Here is a 20,373-nt window from a genome sequence, read left to right on the forward strand (position 1 = left end):
TGATGAGGGAAGTTATGTCAGACAAGGTAGCTAAAATTGTTTCTCTTAGAAAGACTATTTCTAGGGGCTTTACATACACTGCTTCATTTCCTTCAAAAATTCCCCTTCCACTTCACTATGATGTAATCCAATTTCCACCGTGTACCTGCCCCAGAAGCAGCTGCATTTTCAGCACATCCTTTATATGGTGGGGTCACACAAACTGAAACCCATCCTAGAAACAGGCTTGTTGGGGGATTTTCAAACCGTTTCCAAAACTAAGGTAAAACCACAGATAGGAGGACAGAAAATGCAGCGTAGCTGATTAGTTTCAGTTAACATATGGGTAAGTGCAGCAAAAACCAGCCAATTCAAAGACAATGAATACTTCTACAATTAAGTATATTCATGCAATGACAAGGGAGGAACATATATACATTTAAATGGAAATAAACAATGGAAAGAGACTCTGCTCTTAATGACACTGGAGTGAGTGTGGAGTGATGTTCCCTACTCAGCTGGTATTACTCTGGATTGTTTCTGGTACCGGCAAAGGCAGAATCAGGCTCATTTGTTTGGTATTTAGCAATGCATCACTGAGGAGCATGAGTCAGAGAGTAACCATGCCTCACTGCTCTATGATTTTTATGAAGGAAAAGCACTTGGCATCGCAATTGCTTCTCCAAAGCCGCTCCAAGAAGCACCTACTGTCCTCATCAGAACTCAGTAAACCAATGAGCAGCTCACCTGACTGGGAAGGGGACCATGCTGCAGCACAGCATGGCTTTGCTGCAACTTCTCCAAGAGCCTGTGGCCGCCTTAACGTACAGCAGTCCTCCAAAGCACCAGAATAAAGGAATAAGCAGCAGCTTGTCAAGCATGGGGTGGAGCAGGGGGGCCTTTTAGCAGAAGAGGAAGGAGGGCCTGGGGAGTCTACATGCAGCTCTCAACTTTTGCAAAGACAGCAGCTTTAGGAACATCCCCCCGGTGGCACATCCACCTGGCAAGAGCTTTGGCTTGGGAGAAGCACCCTGAAAAGCAGGACAGCTTGGCCCTAACACTTGAAAAGGTGCTAGTTTCCTCAGGGACCAAGTCTCTCGAGCTTGGCAGGGAGAACCGCGCGTGATCTCTCTCAGGGTGGCTCTACAGAGTGCTGCCATGTTCCCGGACCTCGCAAAGACACTTTTGTACTACCAAGGCCGGGCACCCCGTGCCGCCTCTGAGTTCCTCTCTGCCTTCGCCGCCGGCGCTGCCCGGGGCCCCAGCCCGGACGCGGCTCGGAGCTCTCCAGGGCCCCCCGACACCGGGGAAGCACGTCGCCCCTCAGGCCTCCGCGGCGGAGAGGAAAAGCCGCCTCACGGCTGCTGCCCCAACAAAGATGGCGGCGGGGGGGTGTCCGCGCGCCAGCACGAAGCCGCTCTATCCGGCCGCGCGCCCGCCTCTATGCTTTGGCGGCGGGCGCGGCCACGTGACGCTTTGAACGGCGCCGCGCGGGACCTGCGCCGGGAGGGAGCGAGGCCGCGGCGGGGGCGCGCGGGCCATCAGGTGACCCCTGTCCTCCCCCGCACCCCGCCCTCCCCAGCGGGACCCCCGGGCGGGACCCCCAGCACCCCGGGCGGAGCGGCCTCTGGGGCCCTGCTGCCGGCGGGCTGCCAGGAGCCAGCCTGCGGCCAGCACCCCCGTCCCCGCCGCGGCCGGTGCGTGTGTGTGTCCACCCCGGGAGCGCGGGGGCCCGAGGACCCGGGCGGGGGGTTCGTTCCGGGGCGGGGGGCGCGGCAGCAGTGCCCGGGGAGCGGGCCGGCGGGGCAGGGACCGGGCTGTGCCCCCTGAGGAGCCCGGCTGGCGGGCAGCGGCCGGGCGCGGGCCCGGGCTGCCGGGGCGCGCTCTGTGCACGGCCCCTCAGCCCGCTGAGGTAATGCCCGGCCCCCGGTTGGGGCAGCCCCGGCCCCGCGGAAACACCTGACGCCGCGGCGCAGCGGGGACGAGCCGGTGAGGGTGGGCGCCGGCCGCCCCGCTCGCCAAGGGTCGGGGGCCGTGGGGCCGTGCCCCGGGCACGCAGAGGCGCGGCGGGGAGCCCGGCGCTCGCTCCCGGGCTGCATCCCTGCAGCCACCGGCAACAGGTTGTGCTTCGGAGGCCGCTGGTGCTGTTGCGGTGCTCGGGGATCACCCCAGGCCTCGCTACAGAAATTGCAGTTGCTGAGAAGCGTCCCAGCGCGGCAGCGACTTCGAACAGACAAGTACACTGCTCTCCCATCCAAGTTAGCCTTTCACGGGGCGCGTTTTGCCCCAAAGGATAAAGCTGTACCCTTTGCGTTGGGGGAAACAATCACCAATGACATAAAGCATAAAGATGCCAATATATATAGAGAGAATGATCCTGTTGTGCTCCGGCTAATTCAGCGTTCCTTTCCCGGGAGGGGCTGCCTGGTTTGTGGCTTGGGCCAGGCAGCCATAGGATGGGCCATCGACTTCTGCCAGCACTCAGCTGACTTTGTAAATGGGCCGTGAGCCAAGGTCCGGGCACGAGCAGTACTTCTCAGGCACGGGCCCGGGATGAGAGCAGTGCCCGAGTGCAGCCGTCCAGCATGGATCTCGGGGGGGAGTGAAGGGGTCTGGCCACTGGCATTACTGTCTTCTATTACTGTAATGTAGTGGGTTAAGTTATTAACAAAAGCCTTATTTTAATGTTGGAGCATTAAGCAGTTAATTGTTTTAACGTGCACAGTGACCTCAGCCTTCTTTCCCACAGCAACCACACCATGAACGTCCTTTCAGGGACCTCTTTAGCAAGTAAAACAAAAAATGGGAGCACTGGAATTACTGTCTGTAAGGTGTTGCTCAGCCTGGAAAGTTTTCTTTTAAGTCAGCAAGGTTTCAGGAAGTAAATTAGTTCAGTGGAATGTAGCCACAGCTTGCTCTCTGTCTTGCAGATTGGGCTTTTGAGAGATTTCCTCTGAGGCTGTATGTCACAGGCTGCCATGAGAGCTCCTTATATCCCAGGGGTCCCCACTTCCCCAAGCACAGGCAGAAGCACATGCACACAGAGTTGCATGAAACGTGTTTTGTGCTTTCTTGTAAGTTTTCAGAGACCATAGTGAACCATCCCTGTCCCGTTACTTACTTAAGAATAATTATTGAAACTTGAGCTAAAAGAACCTTCTCAAGGTATTTCAGTCAGTCCCTCAGCCAGATCAGATTTACCTAAACTTTCCTAACCTGTTCTGAGAAACATCCAAGGTCTAGAACACCCATTTCCTTCCACCTGCAGAAACCTCAAGTCATCGGTAGGCAAATTTATGGTCTCATAAAAGTTGATACACATCCAAATGGCAGTTCCTTTTAGCTCAGAAACATTTTCCTAAATTGCTCTCCTCAAGTCTGTCTTGTTAATATAAAGTCTACGGCAAAATCAATCATTCCCGTCCCATCACATTGACCATTTAAGGATGATTACTGAAATTTGAGTTGAAAGAGCCTTCGGAAATGATCCAGCTATATGCAAACGCTTCAGGTTTTCACCCCCTTTTTTTTTTTTTAAGGAAGGCAGATTCATATGAATTGTACAGAAAGACACCAACTTTTTTTGAATATAGCATAAATAGATATTTCAGACACAACATGGATAATGGTACTTTTAGAGGGGTATTATTTCAGCAGCTGTTTTACAAAAAAACCCAAACTAACATTAACATGTTAGGAAGGAAAATGCAAGGGTGACGGTAATTACTAGGATCTCAAGACAGACAGTAGGCTTGCGAACTGTTGAGCTGCCAGCCAAAGTATTTAGTATAGAAAATAAGTAATTTTCACATTCACATTTTGAGAACTGATACCACTTTTCTCTACCTAAGATGAGGAAATACGTATGCCATGTGATACCATGTGGATCAGGTAAGCACTCCTGATATGTCAAACCAATCTTGTCTTAATGAGATGACACGCAGTGATCCACTGCTCTTTAATAATAAACCCCAGTGTTTAAAGACTGTCTGAAAAGTGACAGGGATTTCCAAGGCTTGACGGTCTCTTGTTCTGACAGTGCAAAACTGTGAGGCTCTAGCTGAGGGCAGAGCAATAGGAATACCATTTCTTGACCATATGTTTTAAAAAATAGGTTCTGTGCAACATGTTAAGTAGAGCCCACATTATAATGCAAACAAAAAATGCAGGATTTTCATAGATATGTTTGAAGCAGCTTGCAACTACTGAAGTGATATTAAAATCCATGTCGCAATTATGGCTGGAAGTTTAAAATGATGGTAACACCTTTTCAGCAAAATTGAGCTCTCAGGAGAATGATTTCTCCTGCCTTTGGGTTTTGGACTGTTCTGTGCATTATAAATCACTTTGCAAAACTGTGCACATAGGATAAGCCCTTCTAGTTAATCTTCCCCTTAACTACTGCAGGTTGCCGTTAGAAAAAATGTGGCATTTGAAGGTATAATGTATAAGGCGTTTTGGTGTCCTGAGTTAGGTAATTCTAAACTTGGCTGTGCAGGAAGGAATATACAGCAACATCAGCTTATTCCTTGAAGAATCCGTTTTTAAATGTTTGGACATAGGTTTTTGATCAGCTTCCTCTATTTCAAGAAAATAGCCGCCAAATCTGAAAGGCCAGAGGAACTTCAGAACTTGTCTTCACAAGCCTCATTTGGCAAAGACAGTTGCACACTGCAGTTCCCCTAGATGTTACGTTTTGTAATGGCCTGTTTACCAGGGAATAAAATCTCTTCCCTATGGCAATAAATGGTCAAATGCAAGTGCATTTGTCTCTCTGGTTTTGTAGGAGCAGAGATGGGTTCTTCAAGTGAAAGGCTGATGGCTGACCCTTGAAGAAATACTTGATTACCTAGCTGCTTTCTGTCCTTCCGTGTAAGACCATGTTTTTATCATTTGAAGGGTTTCCTTTTTTCTAAGACAGGCCAAAGGTGGCAGCTTGCCTTCTCTGGATGTAAACCTTAAATCTGAGTGTGCTAGTGGATGGATTTCTGTGAGATGCTAGAGAGAATTTATACCCAACGGTTGAAACCTGCTGCCTCTCTCCTCTCATAGACACAAGGAAATAGCTTTTGTTCAGATACAGCATGGTATCTCCATGGAAAAATACCTAACTATTTTCAGATGCTTCACACCAGCATTTCTTGTGGTTGTGAGAGGCTGGGGAATGGATTCAAGACCAGTTAGTGACTGGTTATAGCTATGATACTCCTGTTGCTGAATTATTTTTCTGCTGTGTTTCTCTTGTCCCAGTCTGACACTTGCCTTCAAGTGCCTTTGATTAAGGAGATGAGTGACATTGTCTGTTCTATTATCAGAATAAATTACCAGCAACTAATTTATGGACCTCACAAAAGTGCCTTTGACATGGTTAATTGTGCTCTGTTGTTCAGGTAATTGGGTTGTCAAGAAATGTTGCTTACTATATAGTTATCTCTTATAGAATATTGGCCTGTTTCATGGGAATGGACAAAATCTTTAGACTTCCAGTTCCCAAGTTGTCATGAGGACTGAGTAAGAAGGAAATAAGCATTATTCTTGAGAGTAGTGTCTGTAGCAAGAACATTTTGACTGCTATATGTTGACTGCTCATCCCTGGTTTCTGTAAGAAAGAAAATTAATTTTCTTCTACTTGCAAGTTCAGGGGACTTTGTGGTTGCCAGAATTTGCAGATTCAGCCTAAAATGGGGGGGGGAAACATGATGCTTTGGACAGTATTCTTGCCAACAGTGAGATTCAGAATATTATAATTGGCTTTTTGATGTCTGAGAAGGCTAAAAGAAAGCTTGCCATTTTTTTCTGGGTATGTTGCAAAGATGAGAAGGATAAACTTGGTTCTGTCACACAGCTGGAGAACACAAAAAACACACAGAAACAACAAATGGGCAGCAGGAAGGTGTTTTTACATGTGGTGTTTTTTACAGCCAGCTTCCACACTTGACATATGCAAAAGTGAGAAAAATGCAAACAAAGGATCCTTGTGAGGCTGAAAAATAGAAGCAGCACAGGAGCTCAGGAGCTGCCTTTGGGTGTTTGTGTGAAGAGCTCCTACCTGAAAAAGTTTGGACTCTTGCTTTCCTTTATTGCTGTGAAATAGGAATTTTCTGTTTGAAATTACAGGAGGCAAAAAAATGTTCTAGCTTAAGACAGAAACAGCAAACAATCCTTTCTGATTATGCCTTCATCTGGCTGTTTCTACATGTGCTGTGTTTGAATACATGTATGTTGTCACATAGTGGTATGGCATTTTTAACTCATGTTCCTTTCTGCAGGTGAAAGGCATGTGTGAAGAAGGTTTGTTTTCTTTTTTAGTTACTGGACCTAGATCGGTGGGAGGGTTGGTACTAATAGTAGCTGCAGGAGAGTTTAGGTGATTTAGATGGCTTTTGTGTTTAGCTTTGAACACAGTGGAAATCAGGGCAGTTCTATGTGAGTGTATCTCGCTGTTCATGTCCCCGTGCTGCCCCAAGGGAATGGCACTTCCTGGGGATTCGATAAGAGATGGCCCTTCAGGTAGCAAAACCGGTATTTATTCAAAGCCCTGAAGAGTAGAAGAGCACAGACTGGGAATATTTGATGGAGAATTGCCTCAGGGAGATGCAATGTGAGATGCCATATACACAGCAGAGTACTTTTGTGTAACCTTGTGTCGCAGCTTTCTCCCTGAATATCGAGAGTCAAAACCCTGGAGCCTCAGTGTGACTGTAGCCCGAGGCAGGTCTGGCTGGCTTGAGTGTGCTCTGGCCAGCCACAGAGGAGCACACACGTGCTCATGGCTCCTGCAGTGGTGGCCAAGTGCAGCGCAGAGCAGAGCTTGAACAGGCCCCAAGGCTGCAGATCAACCTGCCAACAGGCTGCTGGGCTTTGGTTTTCTCTAGGTCCTGCAGGAGCGGTGCTGAGTGCCGTGGGGTGGTTTTGTTTATATCCTGCTAGCTCCCAAAGTCTCATCTTGGGAAATGCTAAACCTTCTTGATTCCCATGGGAACATGGGAATTGTCTCTCAGCAACCCACATGACTGCACCACAAGTTCTGTGTCAAACAGACTTGCTTGAGTCCTGGTGTGGTTGGAATGAGGGAGCTGCACTGGTGGGAGCATGGTGACCTTTGGAAGCTCTCTGGCCTGTGACCACATCAGTTTCCCTCTATGCAGAGCTAGTTTCCTTCCTCAGAAGAACTCAGTGCTTACACCAGGAGTTTGTCCACCCAGCAGCTTTGTAGACCTCAGGGGGAAGGAATGGTTAAGGAATGGCTTTTCTCTGCCCAATTCAGTCCAAGCCCAGTACTGACAGCTGAAGGAGGGCTGTGGGCAGCCCCACTCTGCCATTTCATCTGTAGGAGCTCTGTGATTCTTAGAACTCCCCTGAGTTTTGGGTTATCAAGTGCCCCTTGTTGCAGCTGCATCAACTGCAGAATAGCTCATTTACCAAGCACAACAACAAGCTCCTGTTTGGGCAGGATTCCACTGGTAGTCCGTGCCTGACCTGGAGACCTTTGATATTTTGGCTGGCAGACTTGTTGTCTGTGCCTTGCTTGGTATTTCCCTGTAAAATACGCTCTAGGTTGGCCTTTCCTTAGGAGTCATTGCCCTTCCTCCCACATGTTCCTGAGTCCAGGCATCACTGTGAATGCTCTTTGCTGGAAGGTCCACCCCTTTCTGCACTGAGCATGCAAACCCACTACGCGCTGCTTCCTTGCCAGACAACACAGCGTTCCAGCTTAGGAGGTGTCTCTGAGTTCCTACAGCTGGACACATCTGCGTTGCCAGTTTTGCTTCCTGGAGGGGACATTTTAAATGTACAGTACAGCTGCATACTGCCAGCATCAACACGAGCAGGAGAGGTGCAAGATACTGGGCTGCTTTGGGCTGGGATTTCCAGTGGATCCTCATATGGCTGCTTTTTGTGGCTATCTTTGCTTACTGTGACCCAGGGAGAACAAGATATATTAGAAGAGTTTGTGAACTGTTCTGATGGGAAGAGCACACTTACCTATATCATGCCTACCTTTTGATTTTGTAGATATTTTGATCTACTTCTTGCCTTTGAAGTGACATGGAGTTTTCTTTTTCCTGCTGTTTTTTAGAGAAAAAGGTTTAGAGAGACATGGAGCTTGAAAGAATCATTCGAGACACACTGACTTGCTTCATCCAGTCCCACATCCCTGCAGGAGACCTCAGGTATGTTGAGATAGGAAGACCTAATATCATTGTTCTAGCTTGCACTCTGCATTAATTGTTCCTCTGCACATTATACTGAACTCTAGCTTCGTGTTGCTTTTCCTTAAGTCAGACCTACGATGCAGGTAATTTGCACAGGCTCTGATGGGAATGCTTGAACAGCTGTCATTTAGCATTGCAGTCTAGCAATGTCATTTCTTTGACGACCAAGATGATTAATTTCCTGTCCAGTAATACACATTAGAATATGGGATTCCCTTCATTCCACAGTGTCCCCAAAGGGCTTTCTGAGCGGCATAATGCTCTATCAGGGCTCTCCCTGTTTTGAACTCTGCCTGCATGCAAGAGATATAGACACCTTGAAGCTGGAACACAGCAGCTGGTTTTGCTGCCAGTGGCAGCAGTGACACAAGTGTGGAGAGCGGCAAGCAGAGAACACTGCTTCCTATAGAAATTGCAACTTGACAGAATATGATGACCTCAGCTGAGACGCCAGTCAGCGTAGAAAAGTCAGGGTTTGAGCACCTGGAATATTCTGGTTAGCTCAGCTGAAGCATCTACAGGAGCACATCCTCTGGGCACACGCTGGGGCTTTCATTCAGTGCTGCCCAGGAATCGGGATGGCATGTAGTGTTTTATCCATAAATACTTCCCACTCAACCACTGACCACCTGCTACCTGGCTTTGCTGGTGGGATCTGCCCATAAGATACAGTCCCCACAGGTCCTTTTGCTCCGTAAGAAGGACACAAGGTTAGGGGAAATGGGGATCGAGAGAAGGAGAGAGAAAAAATGGGCCTGTTGACCCTGCTGCCAAGTCCTGTGTTCTCTCTTGTCTCCAGTGGGATGGATGATGTTTTCTTCTCTTATATCACGGGTGTCCTGGAGGAGCTGGGCTCACCAGAGTCCTCCGAGGAGACTTTTGACATGGACACCTTTGTGGAAATGATGGAGGCGTATATCCCTGGTTTTGCAAAAATCCACAGGTATGTGAATATCACTGCTTTGTATGTGCATGCCATGCACCGTGGGCCTGGACCTGAGCCCCTCAGTACCATTAAGTTCTTTTGTTATACCCAGCTGAAGAGAGATTAGTACCAAACCTGTGCCGTTATGATTAAGTCAGCCTTTGCCTGAATACACATATGCTAATCCCAGTATAGTTTGCAAGTAGGTCCTTGGCCATCTGAAATACCAGTTTGTTTTATTTGGCTTCCAATTAAACCTTGTCTTTCTATAAAGAGGTACCCAAGTAGGATAGGCTACTGCTTTTATTCCTCACACTAAGTATATAACTTCTGTCTCTTGCAGTGGGGATGTTTGTGAAATGATGTTCTCCCTCTCAGAAAGGCTTGGTGAAGCTCGCAACAAAGGTGAGTTACTCAGACAATTTCAGCACAAGAAAGTATATTCTGCACACTTTCAGTCTTAATATTTGGAGTTGAGTAATTTCATAGGATAAAATACAATTTTGTTTGCCACAGTTAGGATCTCATAAGGTAACCTGAATTGATTGACAATTTTTTTTAAAAATGTTTTAAAATATTTGGGGGTTTGGTATCAACACATGGGAGGTTTGCGTCATATGGAATACTGTCTAAGACATACTGGGGTGAAAAACACTTGATCAGTTCTCCAGACACCTCTGTTGAGATCGGATCCAGAGTAGTAACAAAGACATAGCAGATGCAGGGCTGCTTGTTGAAATTCTGCTGTAGGTTAATTCTGAAAGTGCAGATTTCTGCCTGCCTCTGATGGTCATCTGCCTAAGTGACACTATCACTGGGCAGCCCATGTCAGGTGCATCATCGAACAGAGAATCCAGCTGATCACATACATGTATCACTTCTAGACTCTGAGCATCCTCAAAGCTCACTTCCCATTCACCCATGAACCCTGGCACATGCAAAATGAGCAATGATGTGCTCTGGCCTGCAGGACTGCAGAAGACCACACTTATTCCAGTGGCACTTTTTAACCTCAGCATTTACAGATCAGATGGATTGCTATATTAATTATCCTCAAAGGTACTTCCCACTAAAGAACAGACAGGTGAAGTGCCTAGATATTAAACCTTGCAGGACACACCAGTCTGCGTGTTGCTTATCTAGCAACATCACTGCTCTCTCACCAGAAGTCTACAGTGTAGAACAGACAGACCCGTCTTTTATCTTTCTTGAACCTGACAAAATCTACTGCTTTGCTCTGGTCCCCTGCATCCTACCCTTTGAGAATCCTGATGTAGTTGAAGTGTGGAAGGACAGCACTATCCGGTTTTAGAGAGGACAGAACAAAGGTGAAATGATTTTTCTTACAGAAAGAGCCTGTAAAGAGAGGTGCATCAGAGTAACCTGATCACAGGATGTGTTGGCTCACCTACAGGGCATCTTCCCAAATTTAAAATCAAAACAGCACCTTAGTTCAAAGTTAGAGCAAACACCAGGGAATTCTTGGAAATGTAACGAAAATACCTGAAGTATCCACAACCAAAGCACTAGAGGGCCGAGAACTGACAGGTAGAACTGAATTCACAAGCAGCCCGTGCCCTTTAAGGCCTGGCAGTGCAATGCTCAGGTACTCCAGCATGCACCAGCACAGCCTTCCTGCAGGTCAGTGGTGAGCAGAGCTGCAGCTGTGCCTACTGAGGGCAGGAGGAACAGTAGTACTTCCCAGTCTTGGCACTTGAGAAGCAGTTTGCTCTGGCAAACAATGCGCCAGCAGTCTAATGCCAACAGAAAGCACAGAGCTGCAGCCTTAGTGGGACTGTTCCTCAGGAGATATCACTATGTCTTTAAGAAAAACCTGGCCAAAAGGCTGTGGAAAGCAGGAGTGAATCACCCTCTGAAGACCTGACCAAGGGCCAGGAGCCTGGAGCTGGAGCCTGCAATGGGGAAAGGCTGTGCACACTAACAGACGGAGCCGGGTCCCAGGTATGAGCACCCCGCAGAGGAGCAGGAGCACTGGGGACAGTCACCTGGCACTAGGCTACCAGCACCGCCTGATGGCATTTTCTGGGTCTGGAAGGAACCACAGCATAGGCTGTGACACATCATCACTGGTGTCTGATCTGCACCATTGTATGGCCTGAACAAGACTGTCAGTAAGTGGAAAAAGAAAATGACATGCTGACAGAAGAGTATGAGCCATCACTCTGGCTCATCCTTTCCAGCCACTGGAGAGGATGAGCCAGAGCAGTGGTTGAGAGAACCTGTCCCAGTGCCCTCAGAGATCCCGCAGCAGAACTGTGGGGATGCCTCTGCAGCCCTAGCCGGGCTCTACCCAGCTTCACCCTGTTCTGCTGTCACTCCACAGTTTGAGCTGCATCACCTTTTCTCACCTGCTATCACACAGGATCTGCACAGGAAACGGTCACATCTGAGTGTCAGTCCCAAAGACGCCAGTCCCCGCCCTCTGTGACCTGTGCTGTGCACTTACTGAGCTGTACAACACCAAGTCATTGGCCCAGTGGTCCCGATCCTGCAGCACCACTTAGTATGACCCATGCTACAGGCATTGCAGCACCTAGCAGATCCCTGCTCCCATTCTGCTTGCTCTTTCTGCAGTGCTGATCTGATCTCTTCCTGCTGTGCAGTGCAGTCATTCCATGGCCACAGCCTTCTAGCAAATGCTGCTGCTGCACTTCTGCTGTAGCCACAGGCCACTGCTTAGCAGTCCCTTCCCTTTCTGATCAAAGCACACATCAGAAGGTGAGCAGGTGTTCAGACATTCGCACCAGTGTCCAGAAAGCGCACTCCTAAGGAGATGCATAGTATGGCCAAACAGATGAGCCAGTTCACAGCAGCCCTACTTTAAAGAAAGTTGAAATACAGGGGGAGGAGATTAAGGAAGAGTGAGGCTTTGTCCTTGCAAAGATACAATACCCTGTTAGCTTCAGGAATGGGGTTTAGTCACATTTGTAAGGAGAGCGAGCCTTCAGCTAAGGGCAATCTGAATTTCCTGACAATGCAAAACCAGAGAGGGTATTTTCAATAGCCCTTTCCTCACCATGTCCCCAGCTTACCTCTGTCTCTTGCTCCAACTAGGCAGGTGATGACTTGAAGGATGGGGTGGACCTGCTACTAGAGATGTTCCCAGCCTGTACCATGAGCCAGGCAGAGAAGGCACTCGCCATGGCCTTGGGGAACTTGGAGGAGGCAGTGCAGTTAATTGTGGAGGAGAAGGTGGAAACTGGCCCAGCAGGTGCGAGTGTGAAGGTACTGTACTCTGAGTTGGGTGGCAGCGGGACAAGGAAGGGGGCAGAGCTTGGGGACACGCAGGTGTCCACTGTCTGCTGCAAGCAGAAGCTCTGACCACAAGAACTTTCTGTGCAGTGAGCCAGAGCAACAGCCCTTCTCCCTGCCTTGGCTGCCTGGGTACAGGCTGTGCCCACAGCTGAGCCAGCAACCCAGCAGAGCTGTGGCTGGCACTCCCCTCCCCACAGGGGCTGGGGTGCTCCACCAGCAGCTGGGCTCACTGAGCTAGCAGGGGCGTAACTGTATAGCCCATGTGTTGTGCTGCTCACGCACCCACCTTCTCTCCTCCCAGGAACTGACACGGCCCCGCAGAGCACCCAACCATGAGGAACTAAAACAGGTTATCCTACAGAAGTAAGTACCCAGTAGCAACAAACCCCTTATCCTGCTCACAATAAAGGAAGAGGTGGCAGTTTGGGGAAGGTCAAAATGGCAATGTGGTCTATGAAGAACTGGGGGTGTACAGTGCTTAGTAAGGATGCTATGAAGCTTATTTGGGTATAGCTGAACACATTTAAGTACAAATAACAATCATCAGGTGGGAAAAAAACCAACCAAACAAAACAGGTTTGGGTTTGTTTCAGAGCTCTGGCAAAGAAACAGGTTACCTGTACCAGCTGGGTCACAGCACTGGCTGTGTGTGAGGTTTCAGCCTCCTTACGGGTACAGTGTAAATCACAGTGCTGTCACCTGAGGTCCTGGTTAAAGGTTCAAGGCACAGGCACCATGCTGCAGCTCAGGTAACACATGGTGACTTGTCAAACTACAGCAACTCATTCATACCTCCAGCCTTGGAGACATTCCAAACAAGGCTAAAGATATCTTTAAGAGACTGCCTGTACAGCAACACTGGGAAGATTAAATCTCAGTTTCTGGAGGTGTGAATTCAATGCATTTAAAGAAACCTCTCTGAAGTCCCCCTATGGACTTCATGGAAATGAAAGTGGCTTTATATTGGTTTACCTCCATTCATTTCCAAAAGCACTTAATTCTCAATAGGAGAACCCACACTGTGGTTTCATCGATCTGCTTTAAGATCTCGGCTTTCATGAGTATCCTCCTGTGGGCATGCAGATTCCACACAGCTATCCAGTCACATCTTTTCTACCACTTTACATCCTCACCAGTGACAGAATAAACAGCTGATGAGCTAGGGAAGGTAAAACAAGGCAGAATGGCATCCAAGCAGAATTAGCAATCCCTGCCCTTGCCTGTCTCCCACACAGGCTTCTTTCAGAGTGACATGCAAGGGGACAAAAAAAGCGCCAGCTGCTAGTTGTTTCTGGGAACTTCACTTTAATGACACTTTGGCAACATCCTGTACTTTTAAACATCACTCAAGCACAGGTACAGAGAGCAGATCACCATAGCCGAAGACACACATGAGCAACTATACTAACTACTGAGGGAGAAGTCATGGTCAGCTGTGCTGTCTGCCTGCTAAACCAGCACCAAAGTCTCAAGAGCAGTAACTCAGCAGTACAGCAAGCAAGTGCTTGGGCCCTGATGTTTCAGTCACAAGGAATGAAGTAATGCTTTTATCAAGCTGCTTCCAGCACAGACCTGTTTTGTAGTCAAGCAGTAGGTGGGAGCATGAAAGGAACACCATCTCTTCAGGGCAGAAGCAGCCAGCTTGGTCCTGTAATCTCACTTCTGTCTCCTTTGGCTGCCATCACTTCAGCTGAGGAGCAAAGCTGCCCCAGTGGCACAGCACACCAGACCTCGGCACCTCTCTCAGTTCTATGGTGGCTATTGGCATTCTCGACAGCCCAAGATTTCAGTAACCTTCACATATGGCCAAGGATGCTATTCGAGGAGAATCCTGCTGGATTCTCACCAGAAGGATGACACACTTCTTGCCCATTGAGGGGAATGTTAAGTGCTCCTATCTGCAGTCTAGGGAAGTAGGACACATGGCACAGCCACAAACCAGCGAGGGGAGAAAGGACATAGGCTGTGAACAGCCCCAGGTGATGACGTTAGAGCATTCACTAAATGCTGCTTGTGTTTCAGATACATGATGGTGGATAGCGCAGATGATCAGAAAACACATCGGCCAGCTCCACCCAAAGAGGTAAGAGCAGTCCCAGCTCACCAGGAGTTTGAATGTCCTTTGGCTAGAAGGTTTAAAAAACAGTCTGCAAGTCCAAAGAGCAATGGGACAGGCCAAAGGCAGGTCCATTGACAGAGCCTGCTAGTCAGCAGAGAGGGAAGTTTAGCTTAGCTAAGGTGCTGCAGGGTCTATCAGTTCCTGCCATTCATGACTAGCATGGCTCCTGCTCCTCCATCAGTCAGCTTCCTTCCCAGTTTTGGCCAATTCCCAACATAAATAGTGGGTAAAGCAGCCCATCCCAGTCTTCTGCACCTGCCCCCCCAAAGCACAGCTCTGCTTCTGCTCATCCCTTGCCTTCCCTAATAGTGTGGCTGTCCATCCACTTGGTGTTAATGTCCTTACTCTCCAGGCTCCCAAGAAGTTGATCCGCTATATTGATAACCAGGTGGTGAGTACAAAGGGAGAGAGGTACAAAGACATCAAGAAGCCGGAGAGTGAGGAGATGAAGAGAACCTACATCAGCCTCAAACCAGCCAGGAAGTACAAGTTCCACTGACAGCCTGGTCCTCCTGCTCTTCAGCCCCCACCTTGCCAGCCAGGCACAGCAGGATGGACACGTGGCACTAGGGATGAGGCGGCAACTCCACCTGCCACTAACTGGAACTAACCTGGGAGCCAGGACACTGCTTTCAGCTTCCTCAACTAACCCGGCTGATGAGGAGACTTCTCTCCTTGTGTAGCTGTCCCTCTGCCCCCAGGGGCACACCACAGTGGCTCTCCAGGGCCCGGGCATTCTCCGCTATTCCTTGCATGGGACATTTTTAGGTCTAAGATGTGGCTTGTGCTTTTGCAGCAAGCTTTTTACAAGTCAATATGCACTGTTGCTTTAAACTGAGTGCCAGTGTTAATAAAGATGATGTGAGTTGGTGTGTAGTTCAATCAGAGCATGCACATGCTTTACAGACACCACCTCAAATCACTCCTGGGGCCAAAGATAGGAGCAGGGTCATCCTTTCTTCCCCTAATTACTCTCTTCATCTTGTTCACCGCAAGATGTGGCTGCTGTTTGGTTAACCACCTAACGGATACAAGGGCTGAGGCTGCACTCCAGACCAGAGCTAGGCTCTCCCTGCCCACGCAACCTGGAGCACTCATAAACTCAGCTGACAGCATGGCCAAGGCTCCTGCCGTTTCACAGAGCTGTTGAGTGCCAAAGCTCCAGCCACGCGACATGGGGCAGGATACAGTAGCAGGCCTGGGCGCTACTGAAACGTTAAGTCAGAAGCTGGAAGAAACAAATGGCAATGACCAACTGCTTTCAGTGACAGCACAGCTTGGTTTGGTGTTTTTCTGTCAGTGAAACTGCAGTTAGGAGCACGTTCTCCCTGAAAACAGCTCCCACCTTGCACCAACCTAAACCTGTGCCCTAGGGCTAGCCAGACACACCGCCTGCGCCAGGGCTGTGCCAGCCCTTTGGTGCCAGGCTGGCTGCGGCCACGGGCTGGAGCTGAGCTTGCTCTGCCCTCCTGGAGCCCAGAGGGGCCTGCCCTCTGCCAAGAGGAAGGCTGGCAGCTTTTCTTCTCTCTGCTCCAGCTGGCCTGGTTTGTTCCACAGCTTTGCTGGCATGCCCTGCACACCCACCCCGGGGGACAGTCCCCATCCAACACTCTCCTGCTCTCTGGACAGCTGCCGCTTAGAGATTTAAAATACAACAAATAATAAATCCTGTCTATTAGCTGGCCTGGCCAAGGCCTGTTCAGCACCATGGTGTTCCTGCAAGTCACTAGCTCGCTCTCCATGCTACTGCAGAGGGAGTAACTTTCCCCAGAGGCACCAACGAAGCCCACTCACGAACACCCAGCGGCTGCTAAACAGCCTCAGAGGAAAAAGAGTGAGCCCCACTCGGGCCAGCCTTGCCAACGGGACCAACCTCTCCCTCTGCACATCTCCACAGCAGCCAGTTCCGGCATCCTCCCAGGATCCCAGCATCGCTCAGTCCCCCCCCTCCCCAGCAGCAGCAGTTCTAGATCTGGAGGTTGATGAAAGGGGCAAAGCCAACCACATCCTGCAGGAGAACGAGAGCCCTCTGCAGCGGAGGCTCCACATCCAGCTCCACCCCACGGCTTCGCAGAATGCTCAGGCTGGACTCGGCCACGTTGTGGCAATGCTTCACCTTCAGCGAGCGCAGCTTGGGACAGTACTCGGCCAGGACTCTGCCAAGAAAGAGAGCACATGCAGGTTGCAAGCCGGGACTCCTTAAATGCACCACTCACTCCCTTCTCTACTCCCAGCAGCCCAGCAGAACTGCCAGACATGCACCATCCTTTGGGAGCCACACTTGGCTGATCAGAGAGAAACCCAAGGGACATGGTCAGATCCCAGACCTACCCTCCATGACATACTGGGAAATCTGCTGTTAGCAGCACACAGTGCCTCTCCCACAGGGCCCGCTCATGGCTTCTGCCCCAGACCGAGCTCTCATTGCTTTCAGCATGCAAGAGATCTGACTTTTCCTCTCTCCACTCCAGACACCTGCCATCCCCACCGTGGCTTCCCCCATTGCTCAGTACCTGATGGAGTCACTCTTGACTCGCAGACATCCTGTGAGGTCCAGGTGCTCCAGCTCAGGGCAGGACTTGGCAATCTCCTCGACTGCCACGTCGCCCACGTTGGCATTGACAGCCAGTGACAGAGACTTGAGCCTGCTGCACTTCTGCACCAGATAGCAGATAGCCTCGTCCTTCAGCTGGCGACAGGCTGTCAGGTCCACAGCCTCCAGCGCCTTGCAGTGGTCAGCCAGGCTGCGCAGGGACAGGCTGTCCACCCACTCGCAGTGAGCCAGGGAGAGCCGGCGCAGGTTGGGGCAGCTCAGCGAAATGGCCACCAGCGCATGGCGGCTAAGCTGGGCACAGCCCTTCAGCTGGATCTGGTGCAGGTGGTGGTTCTGCCCGATGACCGGGAGCAGCTCCCTGTCCGTCAGCCAGTCGGAGCAGTTCTGGAGCACCAGCTGCTGCAGTACTTCATTGTCCTTCAGCAGATTAACGAAAGCAGCTCGAGGGATGGCAGGTCCAATCTGTGTGGGGAACCCAGAAAGAATGAGGCATCCCCCAGGGTTTCAGGTCAGCATGATCCTCATCAAAGACTCTCTCCTGTCTGCTCTTCCGCTGTGACAGGGGTGACCAAAGCTGCCCCCTCTCCTCATCCCAGGGCAAATCCCACCATGAGGCTCTCCTCCCCTTGTGCCAAGGCTACTGCCACAAGATAGAAGGTGCTCTGCTTTCTCCATCCCCCATCATCACACTTGCATTTATATATATATATATACACCCCCATGATTAGCTCCACACCTCTGCTCTCTAAACACTCTGTCTCCTCACAGAACAGCAGCTACTCCTGCCTTTCAAGTCCCAGGCTGTGTCTCTCAGGGCTAGCACAAGCCTTCCCTGAAGAGAGTTATCTCCCATCAGATGCACCCTATTGCACAGCCTCCCTGAGGATCAACAGGCTGTGCCACCCTGAAGCTGGCTTGTGTTTCTGCCAGCCAGTGCCTCAGAATGGCCTGGGTGGAGCTTCCAGGCTCACTCCTCCCAATGCCTCTTGCTAAAGACACTGGCATTGCTGGGCCCTGAATCACCACCTCTCCTCCCCAAGCCCATCTGTCCAGTCTGACACGCAAGCCATTAACCCAAGCTCCTGAGCAGAAACTGGCCTCCTTGCCAGGGATTTCTTCTCCCCACACAGTCTGACGCTCCCCTGTTAGCTCCAGAGCAGCAGGACACCTGTGTCTCCCCCAGCCTCAGAGCCACCCAATACCTGGCTTGAGTCAAAGCAGCGCATATTGGCCAGGTACAGCTGGATGAGAGACTGGAAGGACTTGCTGACCCTCTGCAGGCTCAGGAGCTGCTGCAGCGGTAGGTGACAGAGGATATGTGGAACCAAGATGTCTTCCCAGGGCAGGTCCAGGAGGCATCCCCTGGAGGGGGTCAAACTCATCATCAGACGCCAGGGAGCCAGGCTGCGGTGGGAGCCAGGCTAGATCACCTCACGCGTGCTGCTGGGTGCCTCTAGGATGAGCAGACAGACATACAGACTCAGTGACATCTCCCACAGCCAGCCCACAGCGTAAAACCAACCCTCGGCCAGCCGTCAGCAGGGCACGCGCCCGCCTGTCACCCGTGTCACCTCCCGCCCAGCCTGGCACCTTCACTGCTCGGGCACCCAAGCCCGCCCGCCCGCAGTGCCCTTCAGGAGAGCTAGGGGGGTGCGGGGGATGCCACCAGCTGCTTCGGGAACCCGTGTGCCCCCGGGCAGCAGCAAGGGGGCTGCGGCACCACCCCGCCTGGCGGCTGCCCCTGCGCCCCGCGCCGGCCGCTCGGGCACCCTGCGAGGGAGGCGGGCAGCGGCCAGGCTCCGCGCCCGCCCAGCGAGGGGTCTCCCCCCGAGGAGCAGCATCCCCGCGGAGACGAGGGGAAGGGCAGCGCCGAGGGTCCGCGGCGGCTGAGGGCTGCAGGACCCGCAGCTAAGGCGAGGGGGGGGGGGGGGGGGCGGGGCTCGCCCGCGGCCGTGCCTCCCCCAGGCCCGGCTCCCGGGCCCGGCTCCCGGTCTGCCCCCCCGCCGCGGGAGACCCTCCAGGACCCACGCCAGGACCCACGCCATCCCCCCGCCGCCGGGCGCCACGACGAGGCGCCAGCCCTGCCCCAGCCCCCGGCCCGGTACCTGCCGCCCTGCCGGGCCGCTCCATACCGCCAGCCCCGCCCCCGGCGTCCAGGTGTGACGTCACGCCGGCGGGCGGAAGTGCGCATGCCCCCGGCCCCGCCCCGCCGGCGGCGCGTAGCCTAGCAGCAGGGCCCGGCCGAGGGCGGCACCGGGAGCCTTCAGACAGCGGCGGCCCTCGGGGCGGCAGGGGAGCGCTCGGCCCTGCCAGGCTGGGGCGGCGGGCGGAAGAGAGCGGCTCCGGCCCTGCGGGCGAGCCAGCGGCACCCGGCGGCCGCAGCCCCGGCCGATGTCCCAGCGGGCTCGGTAGCGCCGCTCCCCGTGCGCACCGCTCGTCCCCGTTCCCCAGTTAGCCCAGGTCCCCGGCGCACAGCAGTTTTCTGGCGCACCCTGGCCGCTCCAGCCCCAGGCTGGCCAGCCCCCCGGTGCGCTCCGGTCCCGGCGCGCCCCGACTGCCCCGTCCCGCGGCGGGCGGCTCCGCGCATGCGCGGCGGCGCTGTCCGTTCAGCACCACGCGGAGCCGGGACTGCCGCGACCCGCCGCTGCCGGTGAGCGACGGCCCCGCCAGACACCCCACCCCCACCCCGCCCGCGGGAACCGAGGAACCCCCGGGAAAGGCCAGACCCCGCTTCTCACGCTTCTCACGGCACCCCCGCCGGGCCCCGCTCCTCCGCCAGTACGGGGCTGTCCCCCGCCCGGGCCTGGGACGAGACGGGTGCTGTCCGCCCACGGCCCACCGCCCCCAGGCAGCATCCCCCCACCCTGCCAACCAGCCCCTCGCGCTTCGTTCCCTCTCCGGTGACCCCGCAGCCCCGGGGAGCGAGCGGGGCCTGTCCCTTACCGGCAGCCCCCGCGGAGAAGAGGCCCGGGGGCCCGGGCTCCTGCCGGCGCCGTTGCCATAACGACTGCGCAGAAACAGGCGCTGCTTTCCGCGCTGCCGGGCCTCGGGGCGGGCCCCTCCCCGCCGGTACCGGAGGAGCGACCCCATTCCTGGGGGGAGCGGAGCCCGGCCACCTTGTGCAGTGTGGAGCTGCTGGCGGCAGGTGCCGTACAAGGATCCACCTGGCAAAAGAGCAGGGCCCGCATACGGTGAAAGAGTCCCTGATTCATGGAAAGCAATGACCTGTCTGCGCACTGGGCTGCTCGTTCGCCCCAGTGCAGAGGTTGGCTTGGGGAAAGGTCGTTTTACCCCCGGGCCGGTC

The 20,373-nt window shown here is 52.5% G+C and overlaps 3 protein-coding genes across 6 annotated transcripts in view; 2 read left to right on the top strand and 1 right to left on the bottom strand.

Annotated features, from left to right (window-relative positions):
• Positions 1-1,429: 1,429 nt before the first annotated feature.
• On the top strand, positions 1,430-15,397 carry CUEDC2 (CUE domain containing 2). Of its 3 annotated transcripts, none has more exons than XM_037399893.1 (9): positions 1,430-1,524; positions 8,060-8,153; positions 8,995-9,138; positions 9,464-9,525; positions 10,949-11,082; positions 12,196-12,366; positions 12,698-12,759; positions 14,419-14,479; positions 14,868-15,397. In XM_037399893.1, exons 2-9 carry the CDS (start codon positions 8,080-8,082, stop codon positions 15,012-15,014), a joined length of 855 nt encoding a protein of 284 aa, XP_037255790.1. In that variant the 5' UTR covers positions 1,430-1,524; positions 8,060-8,079; the 3' UTR covers positions 15,015-15,397. The 3 variants fall into 3 exon arrangements, with proteins under 3 accessions (XP_037255790.1, XP_037255792.1, XP_037255793.1); XM_037399895.1 differs by lacking the exon at positions 1,430-1,524 and adding an exon at positions 1,531-1,676; XM_037399896.1 differs by lacking the exon at positions 1,430-1,524 and adding an exon at positions 4,828-4,851.
• Positions 15,398-16,339: 942 nt separating this feature from the next.
• On the bottom strand, positions 16,340-20,076 carry FBXL15 (F-box and leucine rich repeat protein 15). Of its 2 annotated transcripts, none has more exons than XM_037399892.1 (4): positions 20,013-20,076; positions 18,272-18,522; positions 17,029-17,531; positions 16,340-16,671 (listed from the first exon to the last, which is right to left on the bottom strand). In XM_037399892.1, the coding sequence occupies exons 2-4, from the start codon at positions 18,452-18,454 to the stop codon at positions 16,482-16,484; spliced, it is 876 nt and encodes a 291-aa protein (XP_037255789.1). In that variant the 5' UTR covers positions 18,455-18,522; positions 20,013-20,076; the 3' UTR covers positions 16,340-16,481. The 2 variants fall into 2 exon arrangements, with proteins under 2 accessions (XP_037255789.1, XP_037255788.1); XM_037399891.1 differs by lacking the exon at positions 20,013-20,076 and adding an exon at positions 19,175-19,609.
• The window catches only part of PSD (pleckstrin and Sec7 domain containing), a 47,575-nt gene continuing 46,884 nt past the window's right edge, over positions 19,683-20,373 (top strand). The window contains exon 1 of the mRNA XM_037399881.1: positions 19,683-19,719. The gene's annotated coding sequence lies outside the window, so the exon portion shown is untranslated. The remainder of the gene's footprint in view (positions 19,720-20,373) is intronic.

The sequence above is a fragment of the Falco rusticolus genome, chromosome 9 (genome assembly GCF_015220075.1).
Source record: "Falco rusticolus isolate bFalRus1 chromosome 9, bFalRus1.pri, whole genome shotgun sequence".
NCBI classification, from domain to species: Eukaryota; Metazoa; Chordata; class Aves; order Falconiformes; family Falconidae; genus Falco; species Falco rusticolus.